The sequence below is a fragment of the Cyrtonyx montezumae genome, unplaced genomic scaffold, assembly GCF_038088225.1.
Source record: "Cyrtonyx montezumae isolate F1298 unplaced genomic scaffold, pur_monq_1.0 scaffold_36, whole genome shotgun sequence".
In the NCBI taxonomy this organism is placed as follows: domain Eukaryota; kingdom Metazoa; phylum Chordata; class Aves; order Galliformes; family Odontophoridae; genus Cyrtonyx; species Cyrtonyx montezumae.
Window position 1 is genome coordinate 6,764,140 of NW_027072041.1, and position 15,374 is coordinate 6,779,513.

Sequence of the window (15,374 nt, forward strand, 5' to 3'; positions counted from 1 at the left end):
ATGAGACTTATTTGCCTATTTCATTATCCACAGACTTCAAACATCATTTTTGATGTTTAATTATGTTAATTTTTAAGTCTTTCTTAAAATATATATATATATGACATAGATCTCAGTTTTAGAATTTTATCGACTAAATTGCTTAAGGACTGAAGGAATGTGTCACAGTTTATGGAAGAGATTCACTCCAAAGTATGAGTTGCTCAGGACAAGCACTATTGGCTAGTATGAACTTTTTATACTAATCTACATTGCTGACATTCAGGATCCTTCCTCTCCACGGGGAAGCCCAGCACACTCTCCAAGGGAGAATGGCCTGGACAAGACTCGACTATTGAAGAAAGATGCACCAATTAGTCCAGCATCTATTGCATCCTCCAGCAGTACTCCTTCCTCCAAATCCAAAGAGCTTAGCCTTGTAAGTGCTTCTGAATTCTCCTGACCTGAGTTAATACACTGAAACAACTGCTTACCAGATTTCTATCTGGATACAATTTGAATTTCTACAACTATTAGTATAGCATTATGAAGCATCAGTTTGAAATTTAATTTCTCTTTCTTTTTTTTTTAAGTTAAATTTAGGAAACAGTAGGGAGAAAGTCCACAGCCTTTTAGGGGGATAGGATAAGGTAATTTCACTGGTGGTGTGTGTAGATGATAGATGTGTTGTGCTGAGGGATGTTTTTCTCCCTCCCCCCATGTGAAAAACTGTCGTTCTTAGAATAAATAAGAGTACACAGGGGTTCCTTGATCTGTTTGCCTGTGCCTGTGGTTTATAGCAAATTCAGTTTCTGCTTGGATGTGATTTGGTTGTTAGCTTTGTTTGAATTACCAGGCTATATACAACAACAATAATTTTTATTTTCTATCTAAAAAGTAATCTGTCATTTACAAGAGCCTTCCTTGACTTACATCGCAAATCACAAGGCAAAAAAAGAGTTGCCAGCAAGTCAGGGGTGTGCTTTCCTTTCCTGTTTGTGGCCAAAATTAATCACATTTCTGAGCTGCACAGTAACTCCCTTCTGTGTTCTTCACAGGTCAGGATACGTGATTATTAAAAGAAATAAAATAAATAAAAAGAAAGCTTAAAGTGAATGTAGTGCTCAGGAAAGGTGATGGAATGACAGGTTCAGGCCCAGGAGTCAGCAATTTGTCTGATAAACAAGCTTGTCACAAGAGCAGCACTGCACAGTCTCTGACTTAATGCCCATCACTGTCTCTACCATATGTTACCAGCACCACATCTGTGTGTGAGTTGTTGGTCAGTTGTGCTTTTTTTCTGCTCTTCTTGTCTATATGGCAGTGGTTCCTCAAAGAAGCTTGAAATACGGACAGATCTGTGACCACTGGATGGATTTAACATGTGCTGACAGTATAACTGGCAGGGCACAGTGGTCTTCAGTCACTGACTTCAGTTAGTATCACGCATAGATGCCAGGCAATGAAAGCTCTGAAGGCTATAGTTAATTTCCATATCCATTCTGTTTTCTTCAGTGTCTCTCTGGTTTTACATTGCCAGTGACTTTTGAAACCCAAGACCAGAAGCCAGATTTCACTGATCACATGTGCTCTGGTTGTCTTCCATTTGCTTTCTAGCAATTACTCAAGAGAGTAAAATAACTAACACGCTGTTTTCCCTTTTCCTTCTTGATGATTTAGAATGAGAAATCTACTACTCCTGTATCTAAATCAAATACCCCAACTCCACGGACTGACGCACCAACTCCAGGCAGCAACTCCACTCCTGGACTGAGGCCTGTGCCCGGCAAACCTCCGGGTGTGGACCCACTAGGTGAGTGTTGATCTGCCTCACCAGTGTGAGGATGCTTCTGTTCATCCCAAAACATGTTTTCCTTTCAGTGTACAGTGGCAAGGCAGAGTTTACCTCTACTTAAACTTGACAGCACTTTAGAATAGCATATATATATCTGTATAGAGAGATGTATGGACGCATAGATATATACATATGAATTTGCTGTGTTATATCTGTATATGTACTGTACTGTTTGAGAAACTCATATTTCATCTGATGGGTCTGGAGTGGCTGTGTGACTTCCTTCTTTTTTCCTTCAATAGCTTCAGGTCTAAGGACACCCATGGCAGTGCCATGTCCCTATCCAACTCCATTTGGCATTGTCCCACATGCTGGTATGAATGGAGAGCTGACCAGTCCTGGAGCTGCCTATGCTGGTCTTCACAATATTTCCCCTCAGATGAGTGCAGCAGCTGCAGCGGCCGCAGCAGCTGCAGCTTATGGAAGATCTCCAGTGGTAAGTGTTAGCTGCAAGAGTATTTGGTGCTAATTCATATCAAATGTAAGAACTATGGGGTTAAATCTAGTTTAGCTTTTGTAATTCAGGAAGTAGGCTTTGTAAATAAAACTGTCTTATTTTGCTGTCTCCATCTTTATAATACACGTTATTATACCTTATATATACCTTTTATATACCTATATATTCTTATACATACCTGTTAAGGCATAACATACCTCAGTATACCTTTGTGTTTTGCTTGGGGAAAACTGTAGGTTGGTTTTGATCCACATCATCACATGCGAGTCCCAGGCATCCCCCCCAATCTCACAGGCATCCCAGGAGGAAAACCGTGAGTATCAAACATTCAGCTTTACAAATTATTCATCTGTTGAAGTTGTGTTTCCTAGTTGATTGGAATTGCCCTTAGCTATTGAAAATTATTGTGTGAAGTAGAATAAATGTGGCTCTTTGACAAAGGAAGAAGAAACTCTATTTAATCTTAAAGTTGCATTTGCAAATTTGTTTTGAAGACTAATAGCAGCTGGAAAGGATTGGGTGGAGTAGAGAAAAGGAGACAAACAGAAAGGCAGCTGAATTTCAAGATGTTACATGCTGAATATGACTGGTTGGTCTTACATAGAAATACAAATTGGAGTGGGATCTTGGCTTTCCTTTTCCACTGTACTCTGCTTTTCAGTTTAAAAAATGATTTCTTTGTTTGCAAAAGCCTTGCAATTACTTGCAAACTTACAGGCTGCTATAGGCAGCAGTGTGCAGAGAAAGGAACACTGAAATGTTTTGTTTGATTGAAAATACTGGAAAGAATTATTGTATCATAATGTTCAAATTCATCCCTGATGGAACTGACCGTAAAAGGTGACCTGCTCTACCACGCATCACTTGTTATGAGCCTCAGAAAAACAATTACGTAGATGTGAAGAGCTGTGTGCTCACATCCCTCTTGAGTTAGAGAGGAGAAAAATAAAGCATTGATGCAAACGATATCGATCTGGGTTTTATGTGAGGGTCCCCAATTCCACTTCCTGTGTGACAATTCCTTTTGTACAAACTTAACACCAAATTCATAAACCATGTCTAACTCTCTTAGACTGCACACCGTAGTTTCCTCGGTTGTCTTTCTTCCAGTTACTATACCCTGAATTCCAAATTTGAAAATTGTTTTGCAACAACCTCCAGATCAGCTGTTTACATTAAGAATTTCTTCAGGGTGCAGATTTTCATCTTACACATGCAGTGGAAACTTAGAAATTTCTAGATGTAACAATCATATATGTTTGCACTGTTCAAGTTTATCCATGGCAGAACTGGCTCCAGGAAGGGTAACCGGCTGCGTTAGGCTTTGCTTGTATGGTCTGAGAAATTTGAATTGTGCAGACCTCGCTGCTCACATCTCACATTTGGTGATGGTGGGAAGATCTGAAGTCAAGTCCGTTTGGGTTTTGTTGCATCTGAAGTGTTTTTGAATGGTCACTGATGATGACTGTTTTAATTGACAGCTGCATTTAAATATTTGTCAGCCTTAAAATCTGAAGTCTGTGATTGCTTTTGCATGGTTGTATTTTCTTAACTTTTAAGTACGATATTTTTCACAGCTGTCATTCAGGACTGTTGCTTTCTGATTTACTGTAAGACAAAAGTTTTGAAAATCTGCACTGTTGAGTGTTAGTTGAAATGGAGCAGCTAGTTGAAATGGATCCCTTAAGTGTGGTGTGTCAGGGATCTAGCTACTAATAATTCTGTTTCCACTTTGGACATATCACACAAAGCTGAGGATAGTACATTATATAAATAGAAAAAATAGGTAATTTGAAAAGAAAAAAAATTACCAAGTGTTTATAGTTAAATTACTTAAGTAACACACAGTGTGAATTTGTCAATACTTAAGAACAATTAAAAAGCAACAGTTTAGTCACATATGCTGATGAGAATAACAGATGGAATGAGAATACTGTAGTTTTTAATTGCTCCAGAACTAAGCTTTATTTTTGAAATTGTTCAAATTTCATAAGTTCATAAGGTTGGAAAGGACCTATAAGATCGTCTAGTCCAACCATCCTCCTATCACTATCCCTACCCAACTACTAAATCAAATCCCTTAGCACCTCATCTAAGCACTTCTTGAACAGCGCTAGGGATGGTGCCTCAACCACCTCCCTAGGCAGGCCATTCCAGTGCCTGACCACTCTTTCAGAAAAATAATGTTTCCTCAGGTCTAACCTAAATCTTCCCCGGCACAACTTGTGGCCATTCCCTCTCGTCCTGTCGTTATTTATCAGGGAGAAGAGGCCCATCCCCTCCTCACCACAACCCCCCAAATTTGTTAGCTGTGTACTTTATAAGTCTGGCAAGGATCTCTGTGGATGATGAAAACACATTAAAAGTATTCAGCATAGCAGTGCACAGGATGACTGAAACTTAAAACAGAAATCAGAAAATATGATAATGAAGTTTCACTAGTTTTGTTAGATTTAGCTGCTTTTTTTCAGTACTTTACTGCAGCAAACAGGAATTAAGGAAATAATGAGAAAGTTATTTCAGATTTCTGTGGTGATAATTGAAACCAAGATTCTACTTACATTGGCAGTTCACTGCTTCTGACTGCCACAGAAATCTGTCCTACCCTTTCCTGAATGTGTTTAATGTCAAAAAATGGAGAATGATGATATTATGTGTCACTCAGACCTGCCAGAACAAGAAACGGAGAGCAGGATGAAAAGAGTTTGTAAAGCTTTGCAAATAGGGCAGGAACGTGAAAATGCAGTTGCATATTATCCTCATAAAAATTACTGTTCTGATGTAAATATACTCTGAATCTTAAATAACAAATTTAGTAGCTGAATTCTGAAGCTCTCCTTCATTGACTTTCAAGCAGCAATTAAAGAAGTGAGCTTTCTAAGTAGTATCATAATCTATTTTTTTTGTGAGCTGTTTTAATCCTCACCATTATTATTATTATGTTTTGGTTCTCATTTGTTTATTTTTGTCAGTACTTCTGTGATGTTTTAAGTCTAAAGAAAGTAAAGCTTTTTGTTAAGGTTACCTTTGTGAATGTAGGTGAACCCTTTTATAACGTTTGTGCTCTTGTAATAGATAAGATGTGCCAGGAAGAATCTAAGAACAAGACAGTTTCACATCCTAGTGGTTCTCCGTGGAAAATGTTTTGAGATGAAGCTGTTGATAGGTTATTCACAGGTGGCATAACTGGCAGTCACACAACACATTTTTTCTCAGTGAGAGTCCTAATTCTGGCAAGAGAAATTGGGATTTGTAGTTGTTGTGTCAGCTTTACAAGAAAGAATTAAAATAGAAAAGAAGGAAAAGAAAGCAAGCTCAAAAGAAGGAAGAAAATCCCAATGCTTTTTTGCTGGTTTGTCATGTCAGATGTCAGCAAGCATACGTGAGGGCTTAACCCCTTCTTAACGGTGTTTTTACTGCTTTGGTAACGCACTGTGCTCTGCAGTTTCCTTTGAGCTGCGAGGGACCTGCAGTGTGTCTGAGGCAGCTAGGCAATGATCCAGCTGAAGTCTGCATGTTAGAGCTAGTATGGTAGCAACCAAATGCCCCCTGGCACACAGCTGCCCCAGGGCTCTACTGCAACTGGCTACCTATTTCTGTCTTCCAGTGGGCCCTAACCTGTTCTTCCTTTGTCTGCCGGCCGTGGTCTCCCCATGTATTGTTGTGGAGAGACCAGAAGCCAGCTCATTTGATTGGTAGATAGTCTCATCACATTAAGAGTACTGATGTATATGCTTTGAAATCCTTATTATAGATACCTAAATAATTTCTTCCTTATGTTACAGAAAAATGAGCTTTAAGAGGAGCTCAGTGAGCCATCTAAATGCCTGTAGTGGAAACACATATATAATTCTGTTTTCTGAAATAGGCTTGAAGGAAAATGTTGTCACTGTTTGTCCTCTCACCCCTGTGTTTTCCCCCCTTAGAGCATACTCATTTCATGTGAGTGCAGATGGCCAGATGCAGCCTGTTCCTTTCCCTCCCGATGCCCTCATTGGTCCAGGAATCCCTCGCCATGCCCGTCAGATTAACACTCTGAATCATGGGGAAGTTGTGTGTGCAGTTACCATCAGCAACCCCACAAGACATGTGTACACGGGTGGCAAGGGGTGTGTCAAAGTCTGGGATATCAGCCACCCTGGCAACAAGAGCCCTGTCTCTCAGCTCGACTGCCTGGTAGGTGAATCGTGGTTGGAGAAGATAGCAGGTTGTGTTAAGATTGAAATGATACTGTTAAGGTACAAAAAACAGTGGCTATTTGAGTGCTATCCGTGGTATCAAAGCTTGATATTTTATTTGTAATGTTGTTTCTTTTAGAATGCAGTTTGAAGTTTGTTCCTTGTACTATTTGTGTTGCTTTCCCCCCGGTGAATCAAGACATCTTTAATATCCTAAAATCGTATTGGAAGGGGGAAAGATCAAAGACAGTAAAGCAGATATTGTTTATAAACTTTGACATTTGTTGGCAATGTTAAAGCTTGATATCCCGCCATGCTGAAGAATTGTTGTCTTGCAGCTGTATTCTTAGAAATTTTTTGAAGATTGTCACATATTTTCTGTCTGAGTATGTGTGTGAATGCATTGCCCTGTCTTAATTAATTAAAATTAAAAATTAAAAATATTTATTATTAATTAAAAATATCCCGGAGTGTTATTCACAAATTATTTGAATGTGCTAACAAGATGAACCATTGTTAGCAGTTTTTCTCGTGTCATTTACCAGTTCTTGGTAAGATGTTGCTTCTTGTTACGAAGGCAATAAAATGAGAACATTGCAGCACATGTAGACATATAATGAATTGGAGCACAAATTGCTACACAAATGTAGAAAATTGCCCAAATATTTTTCTCTGACATCTCCTAGATGGTGGCAGCAAGTCTCACTGGAGCAGAGCAGGGGGATGTGCAGGGAATTTGGTACTCTTCCATGCCCAGAGGTTAATATGCTGAAATATACAGCATATGAAAATCTAACTTTCTACACAAGCTGTTGAATACAGCTGTCTTGAATTGTTTGGAGCTGGGTTCAGGTCTTTGCATTTTGATGCTAATTAAGATTAAATATCTCTCACTACTGAATTTTGTAGATCAAGTTTAAGTACTTCCCTAATGTCATGTAATTTTCTGGCGTTAATATACTTTATCATTGTCGTAAGTATAAATGGCTCATTAAAACCAGGAGGGAATACAATACTTTTATGGATTTCTGCTCTGATGTTAATGCTGTTTTCCTTTCCTCATGAGTAATCTCTTGATGGCTTCTGTCTCCACAGAACAGAGATAACTACATCCGTTCCTGCAGATTGCTCCCTGACGGCCGCACCCTGATTGTTGGTGGAGAAGCCAGCACTTTATCCATTTGGGACCTGGCAGCTCCGACTCCACGCATTAAAGCAGAGCTGACATCTTCTGCTCCAGCTTGCTATGCCCTAGCAATCAGCCCTGATTCCAAGGTCTGCTTCTCTTGCTGTAGTGATGGGAATATTGCAGTGTGGGATCTGCATAACCAGACTTTGGTAAGGTAGGTCAACAGAACCAGATTGCTGGGCTGTGAAGAATTAATTAGACATAGCCTTATGTGCTCTTCAACATAAATACACTCTTTTCTTCATTGTGTCAGCATAGCTGCTCCTGCTATTTCACTGTTAGGCAATAGCTGTGGTAGTACTCCAACAAAAATCTATTTAATTGTTTGTGAATTTTGAGAGTTTCATAATTCCAGGTCTTCCAAACTGCTCCGTAACTGTTAATTTCTTAAGAAATTGCTGTTGTTTCTTTGAACAGACGGATTCCTTTGTTTTCATGCAATACACTGTGCTCACACTCCAATCTCTTTAATCAGCAGATAATGTCTCAAGTACAAATGCGTGTAAATCACTGCATTGCACACTCAGTGTCTTAGAAGTTGGAGTTGATGTTCAATGCTAATGACCAGTAAGGTAGTTAGCCACTTGTACAGACCTTCTTTGTACACTACACAGCAGACATATCATTATAAAACATGCTGTTTTAATATTGCACACACAAAGGCAGGCTTTTACCTTCGGATGTTTCCATTTTAACTGCTTTAAAATAAATTGTCAGTGTCCTTCAGATTCTTACTAAAGCAAACAACTTTTGACAGTCATGTAACTTTCTTTCTGGAACACTTGGTCTTTCCAGTTGAGATGTGGGTAATACATAGTCAGCAACAAAGATCTTCAGAATACCTAATTCATAAAGAAATGCTTCTCAAGATCAAATTAACATTTGGCTGTATGGCCTGGTTAATTCCATCATCAATTCATTGCAAAACCTGTATGGTCATCTCAGAGTTCAGATTAATCTTAGATTTCCATGGAAATCTAAAAATTTACATTTTTAGGTGAATTTTACCTGTCTCTAATGACACTGTCAGAGTCTAAAAGAAAAAGAAATTGTTTTGAGTACATCATCAGAACTGATTCTTTCCATTATGAGAATATGTGACTCTTCTGATATTTTCAGGCAATTTCAGGGTCACACAGATGGAGCCAGCTGCATCGATATTTCTAATGATGGCACCAAGCTTTGGACAGGAGGCTTGGACAACACAGTCAGATCCTGGGATCTCAGAGAAGGGAGACAGCTACAGCAACATGACTTCACATCACAGGTCCAGTCTTTGGAGCTTCAACGTGTTAAGAAAAATTTGTCATGGTTTTCTGAAACAAACCCTTCTATAAAATAATAATAATAATAATATTTTTCTTCATTATTATTATATAATGAAGAAAAACAGATTGGAAAAAGTACTACAAATAATTTTTCACTTAGCTTCATGCTCTTTTTTTTTTTTCTCTGTGTGCCAGCTAAGCATCTTTCTGGATTATGTCTGTTTGACAGATTTGTACTTCTCCCATGAAAGCAGTGGAGAATCTTTTTTTATAAAAAAACTGCCAGATTAAAGTGTTCCTGAATGCAGTCTGTTCCCATTCCTGTAGACCCTTGTTCAAAAATATTTTACAAAAATATTTTTTAAGTTCTGTTCGATAAGCTAGGATATTAACTTTTAAAGCTTGATTCAGTGCTTTGCTATTATAGTTTTAATTGAGTTTTGTTTACACTAATTTATCTTGATTACTATAGTAATTGGATTGTCATGTTTTTAAAACTGTAGCAGACAATGATGTTTCTGCATAGTGTTAACAAGAGTAGCAAGAAGTCCGCTTTGAATATCTGGAACTCATTCCTGACTGACAGAAGCATGTGCTGTGCTAATTCCAGATCTTCTCCCTGGGCTATTGTCCAACTGGTGAGTGGTTGGCAGTGGGAATGGAGAACAGTAACGTCGAGGTGCTACACGTTACTAAACCGGACAAGTATCAGCTACATCTTCATGAGAGCTGCGTGCTGTCACTCAAATTTGCTCATTGTGGTAAGCAAGTACTTCCATGCTGGTATTTTCTTTCTTCCTTCCTGTGAAATTCTTTCAAGAATGCCTGTAGATAGAATTAAGAGATATTTAGGAATTGGATGTTGAAGTTAACCATTGAAGCTATTAAAATATTCCTTTTTTTTTTTTTTTTTTTTTTTTTTGTAGAAACTCTATGTTGTCACCAAACCTCTTATTGTTACTGGTTTAAAATGTGGCTACTCTTTATAGACATGTTTTTCATTAACATGTGAATGTGTTGTTCTTACACTGGTCTGTTGCTTGGGGTGTGTTCCTTGAAAAGAAAATGCAACAATAACATTTAAACAATCTGTTGCAGGCAAATGGTTTGTAAGCACTGGAAAAGATAATCTTCTTAATGCCTGGAGAACACCTTATGGAGCCAGTATATTCCAGGTAATAATCTCCTAAAAGCTATTTTCCACATTACATTATAGTGCAGTAGAGCTGCACATCTAACAGTCTGTCATTAGCTTAAGGAGTTTTTAAATAGAAGTTCCTGGCTAATTGCTATATTCTGTAATTAAAGAGACATACTTCAGTCCTTTCTAACATTTTAGTAATTTATCTCTTGCAATAAAGTAACCATATATTCTGAAGTTGTTCTTACTGTCTTTTCTTTTTAACCTTGTGCGCAATCCAAGTCTTGTTAGATTAGCATTCACTGAAGGTCCATTTTGTAGCTGAACTAGTGAAAGTTGTATAAAACATGTTTTTTCTTGAATGAGATGCATAAATTCAGTGTGTTGGACAGCCATTCTGATGAACTAAAGACTGCATCCTTATGGAGGGATCCTGTTGGATGGAATTGGAAATTGTAACCTTTCAGTAGTTTTTAATCCTTCTGGGTCCAGTTTTAATAGTACTTAAGTGCCATTAAAGAAAAGCAGGATCTGGGGCATGTACTTTCACCTACTGGTACTTCTGTGCTGGGATTTTTTTTAATTAAGTTAGCTGGTGTTCCTGCTTAAATGATCAGATCTTGCCTGTACTGATACCTGTAATGGTTCTGTCTTCCAGAACAGCAGCAGATTTTGTCTTGGCATGAGAAGTCTGAGCTCTGAATTTTAGTAGTGGAGATTATTCGGCTCTGGAATGACTTCCCACACAAAGTCTGAGTTGTCTTTCAAGGAACTTGCTAGAAACTGTTAATCCCATTGCAACTTTCTTAATAAGGGATAGAGAAAGAACTGCAGCACAGTAGATCTTTCTTTGCAAAAAAAAATTAGTGTATTTTTGTAGTATAAAACTTGCAGAAAATGTTGGCATATATATTCAGGAAACAATGCACTAGAACAGCAAGTAAAATATGGCAATACATACACATCATCTGAAAAAAAAGGCAGAACAGCTGGGAAGGGCACAAAGCTATTGCATCCTAATGTATGCTATCTTCCTTTCACCTTCCTATTACACCACAGTGTCTTTTTTATATTTGCATCCTTGCTGGTAATGTAAGTTTATTTGTTTTTTGTTTTTCCATTGTTAAGCAAATACTGAGATGAGATGTGATTACTTCTATGGAGTTGTTTCATACCTGTAGATAGTGCAGTTTTGTAGTGTTTCTCCATAAGGATTAAAATGAGAAAAGAAGGGAAGAATAAGATCTCTTTTGATTTATTTTTACGTAAAGGCTAATGCATAAAATATTTATAAATGCTTATAGCTTGTAGAACATATATACAACCTTCTGCTTGGTTTGTAGATTGATAGATTATCTCCAGGTCTATAGCACTAAATAAAACATTTCCTTCCCTTTCTGCTGCCCTTTTGTGTTACCACAGAGCTTTAGGTGAAACAAATTTGGGGAAAGGCTTGTAGCAAAAGCTGTCACCCTTTCACTTCAGATTCAGACCTCTAGAGCTGGTATTTAAGTGAGCTTTCTGTGTATTCCCTGTCTATAAACTCTTCTGATTAATCTTCAAGCCCTTTTGGTTTGAAGGATTGAAAAGATGTAATTCTCCTTTTTTCTTTCTCTCTTTTTCTTGTAGTCCAAAGAATCCTCATCCGTGCTTAGCTGTGATATCTCTGTGGATGACAAGTACATTGTCACTGGCTCTGGGGACAAGAAAGCTACAGTCTATGAAGTTATTTATTAGAGACAAATCTAAATGCAGGCAGAACTCCTTCTCCTAGCACTTTGCTGTATTTCCTTTTTCTTTTTTTTTTTCTTTCCTTTTCTAGACTAAGAACTTAAATGCTCATTGCAGTTGTGGAATTTATTTTTACCTTTTTAAATTGCTATTGATTTGTGAATGCTCATTAAAAACTTGTGATACCAAACTGTCAGATAGCTATTTGGGAGAAGATGGAATAATCATACTTAACAGTGAACTTGACTCTTTAATTATGTATTATATCTGTAATGTATTTATTTTGTGTAAAGAAGGCTTTCTAACAATGAACTGACTAAATAAAGCTGTCTGGCCCGGCTTTAGTTTAAAAGGTGCATTGAATACTTCGTGTTTTTGCTAGTGGATAAATTGGGGATTTTGGAGAAGGATGTTCAAGAGATAGTGATAGCTACACTAAATAGGCTTGTAGTTTCTATTTAAAAGCAAAGCAAAACAAAACAAACAAAAAAAAAAAAACAAAAAAAAACCTTTGTTATATTTTTTAGTCCTGTTCTTGGATAAGACCTCTAAGTGTTATTACAGTATAATTATTTGGTGGGAAGATGCTGTAACTTAACTATTTTAGACAGTCTTGGAAACTTAGGAAATTGCAAACTGTAGCCAGTAATCTACATGCCTGTGATGAATGGCAAATTCAGTTCACATCTAAATTAAATTCACTTTAAGTAAGAATGTGCTAATTTATATATTTGCAATGTTAATATAGCATCCTGTGTACAGATTTGTTCTCAATGCTTTTCTGTTGATGAACATAAAGCATTTTGGTGTCAAGCTAGGTTTTTTAATATAAACACCTCTCTTTGTTATATTGTAGAGAGTACAATAAGTTGCCTCAAAGAATCACCTTTGTTACTTCTGGAAACTTTTGCAATGTTTCCTTGAAAATGGGGATATGTGTCTTTGGGCAATTTTTCAATTACAAGAGATTATGAAAAATATTTGATATGTTCTTTGGAAACTGCACTGAAAAAAAAAGGATGCCTACCGATATAAAAACTTCAAAAGCAATGACCTCCAAGGTAGGATTTACAAGAGCACTCATTCCGGCATACAAAAAGGAATGGATTCTCACTTGGGAAAAGGACTTGTTTTGTTTGCCAGCAGTTCAATCCAAGTCTCAATTGGATGTCCCTAAAATGGACATAGACTGAGCCATTGTGCCAGAGACATGTTATCTTTTTTTGTTGTTGTTGTTGCTGTTAAACTATGATCTGTGACTCTTTTTTTTGTTTTTGTTTTTTGGTTTTTTTTTTTTTTTGAATGCTTTAAAAAAAATCTTTAAGTCTGTGGATCTGCTGATGTACAGTGCCTTTGCTGCTATGGATCAAAATCAAAAGACCCGTGTAGATAAATCTTATTGTATAAGTAGAAAATTACTTAATTTCATACTAGAAATGGATTGATGCTGCAAGTTAAAATGGACTGTTCATTGAAGTTCCAAATGTGGTAGCAAAAAATGGTGTCTTAAGTGCTTAGTGTTTGATGTCATTAACAGTTTCGTAATACTCTACATTGTAGAAAGATTTTGATACTAAACTGTGTCATTGTACATAGTTCTAATGCATTGTATTGACCACCAGTACTTCTATAATGGTAGATTATTGTTTGTGCATTCAGACTTTTAAGCATTAAACATAAGTATCTTCTAACATATATTTTTCTAAGTCTTTCTTCCCTCCCTTGTTCTTTTGTGTACAGTAATCTCACTTAGGTATGCGGAATGCTGCTTGTAAGGGGAACTGACATTCAGTAGGGCGTGCCAGCACAGATACGTGATGTCACTCATAGACAATGCCATGTTTCACCAAGTTTTTCCCAGTCAACAAAATCAATTAATCAGTAATTTCTCAGGTTACTGACTGCAGCAGCTCTCAACTCTTGGTGGTCTCAATGCTCAGAGGCCCCAAGACTTCAACCATATCACCTAGGAATTTGCCACTTCCTATTTGTTTAGTTTCTCATCTGATACAAAGCTTTATGTTATTCCATACCTCATAGAGAAATCTAGAACAGCTCCAGCTCCCAGGCCTGCTGAAGTTTGCAGAAATCAGTAGCATATGAGTGAGAGGGTGGTACAGTGGAAAACGGCACCTCAATTTTGTCATCAACCATCCAAAGAGTTCTCTTGACTGCAATAGATTTTTGATTAAGAACTCAGTAGCTAGGATGCAGGTTAAAGTGAAGTATTTGGGAATGGAAAATAAAGTGGACTAGGAGAAGTTACACACCACTCAAGGGGAGAGGAAGTTGTACTAGTCATAGTGGGAGAAAAGGAAATGGAAAGCATCTAAGTGGATATTGGAATTAAATGTTTCTCCCACAGTCTGTATCTGAAAAGTGATGTGCATGTTACCAACTCCCAGAGGTGTAATCCTGTCATGCTGTCACATCCTGTCTATGCTAACTGCTGTTTCACAAACCCCCAGCTGAGAAATTTTTGTTTTTCTGAAATTCTAAAACAAGGCTTAAGCTGATTAAGTCATTTATCTTCACCGTGAGTGACTGGGATACTTGTCAGTGAAGAGGAGTGTGGAGGGAAATGCTGTTACTTGTCCTTTAGAGCTCTCCCGATTCCTTGCAGTTAACAGTTGAGTTCCCCCAAAATGATCTGAGTTTTCACTCAAATGGAGATTCTCTGCTACTTATTACAGTAATGCTTTGTAAAGATAAATTCTGTACAGATGCTCTCTGTCAATTGTTATTACTTTTGTTTGAAGAGATGCAATTTACCTGTTAGAAATGTTATGTAGGAGACGCCTTTTATTTTGCCATTCAAATATTTTAAAGGCTAGGGGTGCACTCCCATTTACTAACAAAATGAAAAGCACCTAGTTAATGTTTGCAGAGGATGTTGTGTTATTGTGTAATAGTTCAGGCGTAAGAAATTACTTTAAACTCTTAAAATAAAGCCTGCCTTTAAAAAGAATAAAGAATTGCGTATCTTGAATTTCTACCAGAGCTAGTTTTCAAAGTGAAGTAATATAGTTTTAAAGCAGACTGCCATATATCTGCTTATTAATATTTGTATTAATGGCTTGTAAACAGTGTAGGAATTAAGTGCTTTAATCCAGGATTATCACAGTTAAACAAGTAATCGTCCCTGTTTTTCTCCTTTTCAGGGTTCAATGCAAGTGAGAGGTGGTACAGAGTTACTTTCTATTTTTCATTTAAGCACACATAAGGTCACCTTCCTTTTTCATTCTTTAGTTCCTCTTGCCACTGCAGAGTGCAATTTTGTGCAGGAATATTTTGTCACAGATGTTTTTTGTACTGCAAACACGAGGCCTGCATTCTCCATATTCAAGTTACAGGCATTGCTTTCTCATTATTCTTTTTTTCCTCACAAACTGTGCCTCGTGCAGCGATGCATTACGAAAGCCATTTTTTTCTAATCTTTCTGTCTTTTCTCGCTGGCCAGTATGGACATGTTTGGTGGGAGTATTTTCCATCAAAATAGTATTTTCTGAAAATTTCAAATGACATTTCTCATGCAATTTAGACAAAGTAGATACTTTTCTCCTTTTTAATCTACTC

General features: G+C 37.3%; 1 protein-coding gene across 4 annotated transcripts in view; it reads left to right on the forward strand.

Annotated features, from left to right (window-relative positions):
• Window positions 1–12,278, forward strand: part of LOC136054336 (transducin-like enhancer protein 4) — a 97,552-nt gene extending 85,274 nt beyond the window's left edge. For all 4 annotated transcript variants that reach the window (XM_065745562.1, XM_065745563.1, XM_065745564.1 and 1 more), the window contains 10 exons: window positions 266–418; window positions 1,660–1,792; window positions 2,077–2,270; window positions 2,528–2,604; window positions 6,218–6,467; window positions 7,565–7,812; window positions 8,778–8,925; window positions 9,537–9,687; window positions 10,025–10,101; window positions 11,697–12,278. In XM_065745562.1, coding sequence (XP_065601634.1) covers window positions 266–418; window positions 1,660–1,792; window positions 2,077–2,270; window positions 2,528–2,604; window positions 6,218–6,467; window positions 7,565–7,812; window positions 8,778–8,925; window positions 9,537–9,687; window positions 10,025–10,101; window positions 11,697–11,804 — 1,539 coding nt within the window. In that variant the 3' untranslated portion in view covers window positions 11,805–12,278. The remainder of the gene's footprint in view (window positions 1–265; window positions 419–1,659; window positions 1,793–2,076; window positions 2,271–2,527; window positions 2,605–6,217; window positions 6,468–7,564; window positions 7,813–8,777; window positions 8,926–9,536; window positions 9,688–10,024; window positions 10,102–11,696) is intronic.
• Window positions 12,279–15,374: the final 3,096 nt, after the last annotated feature.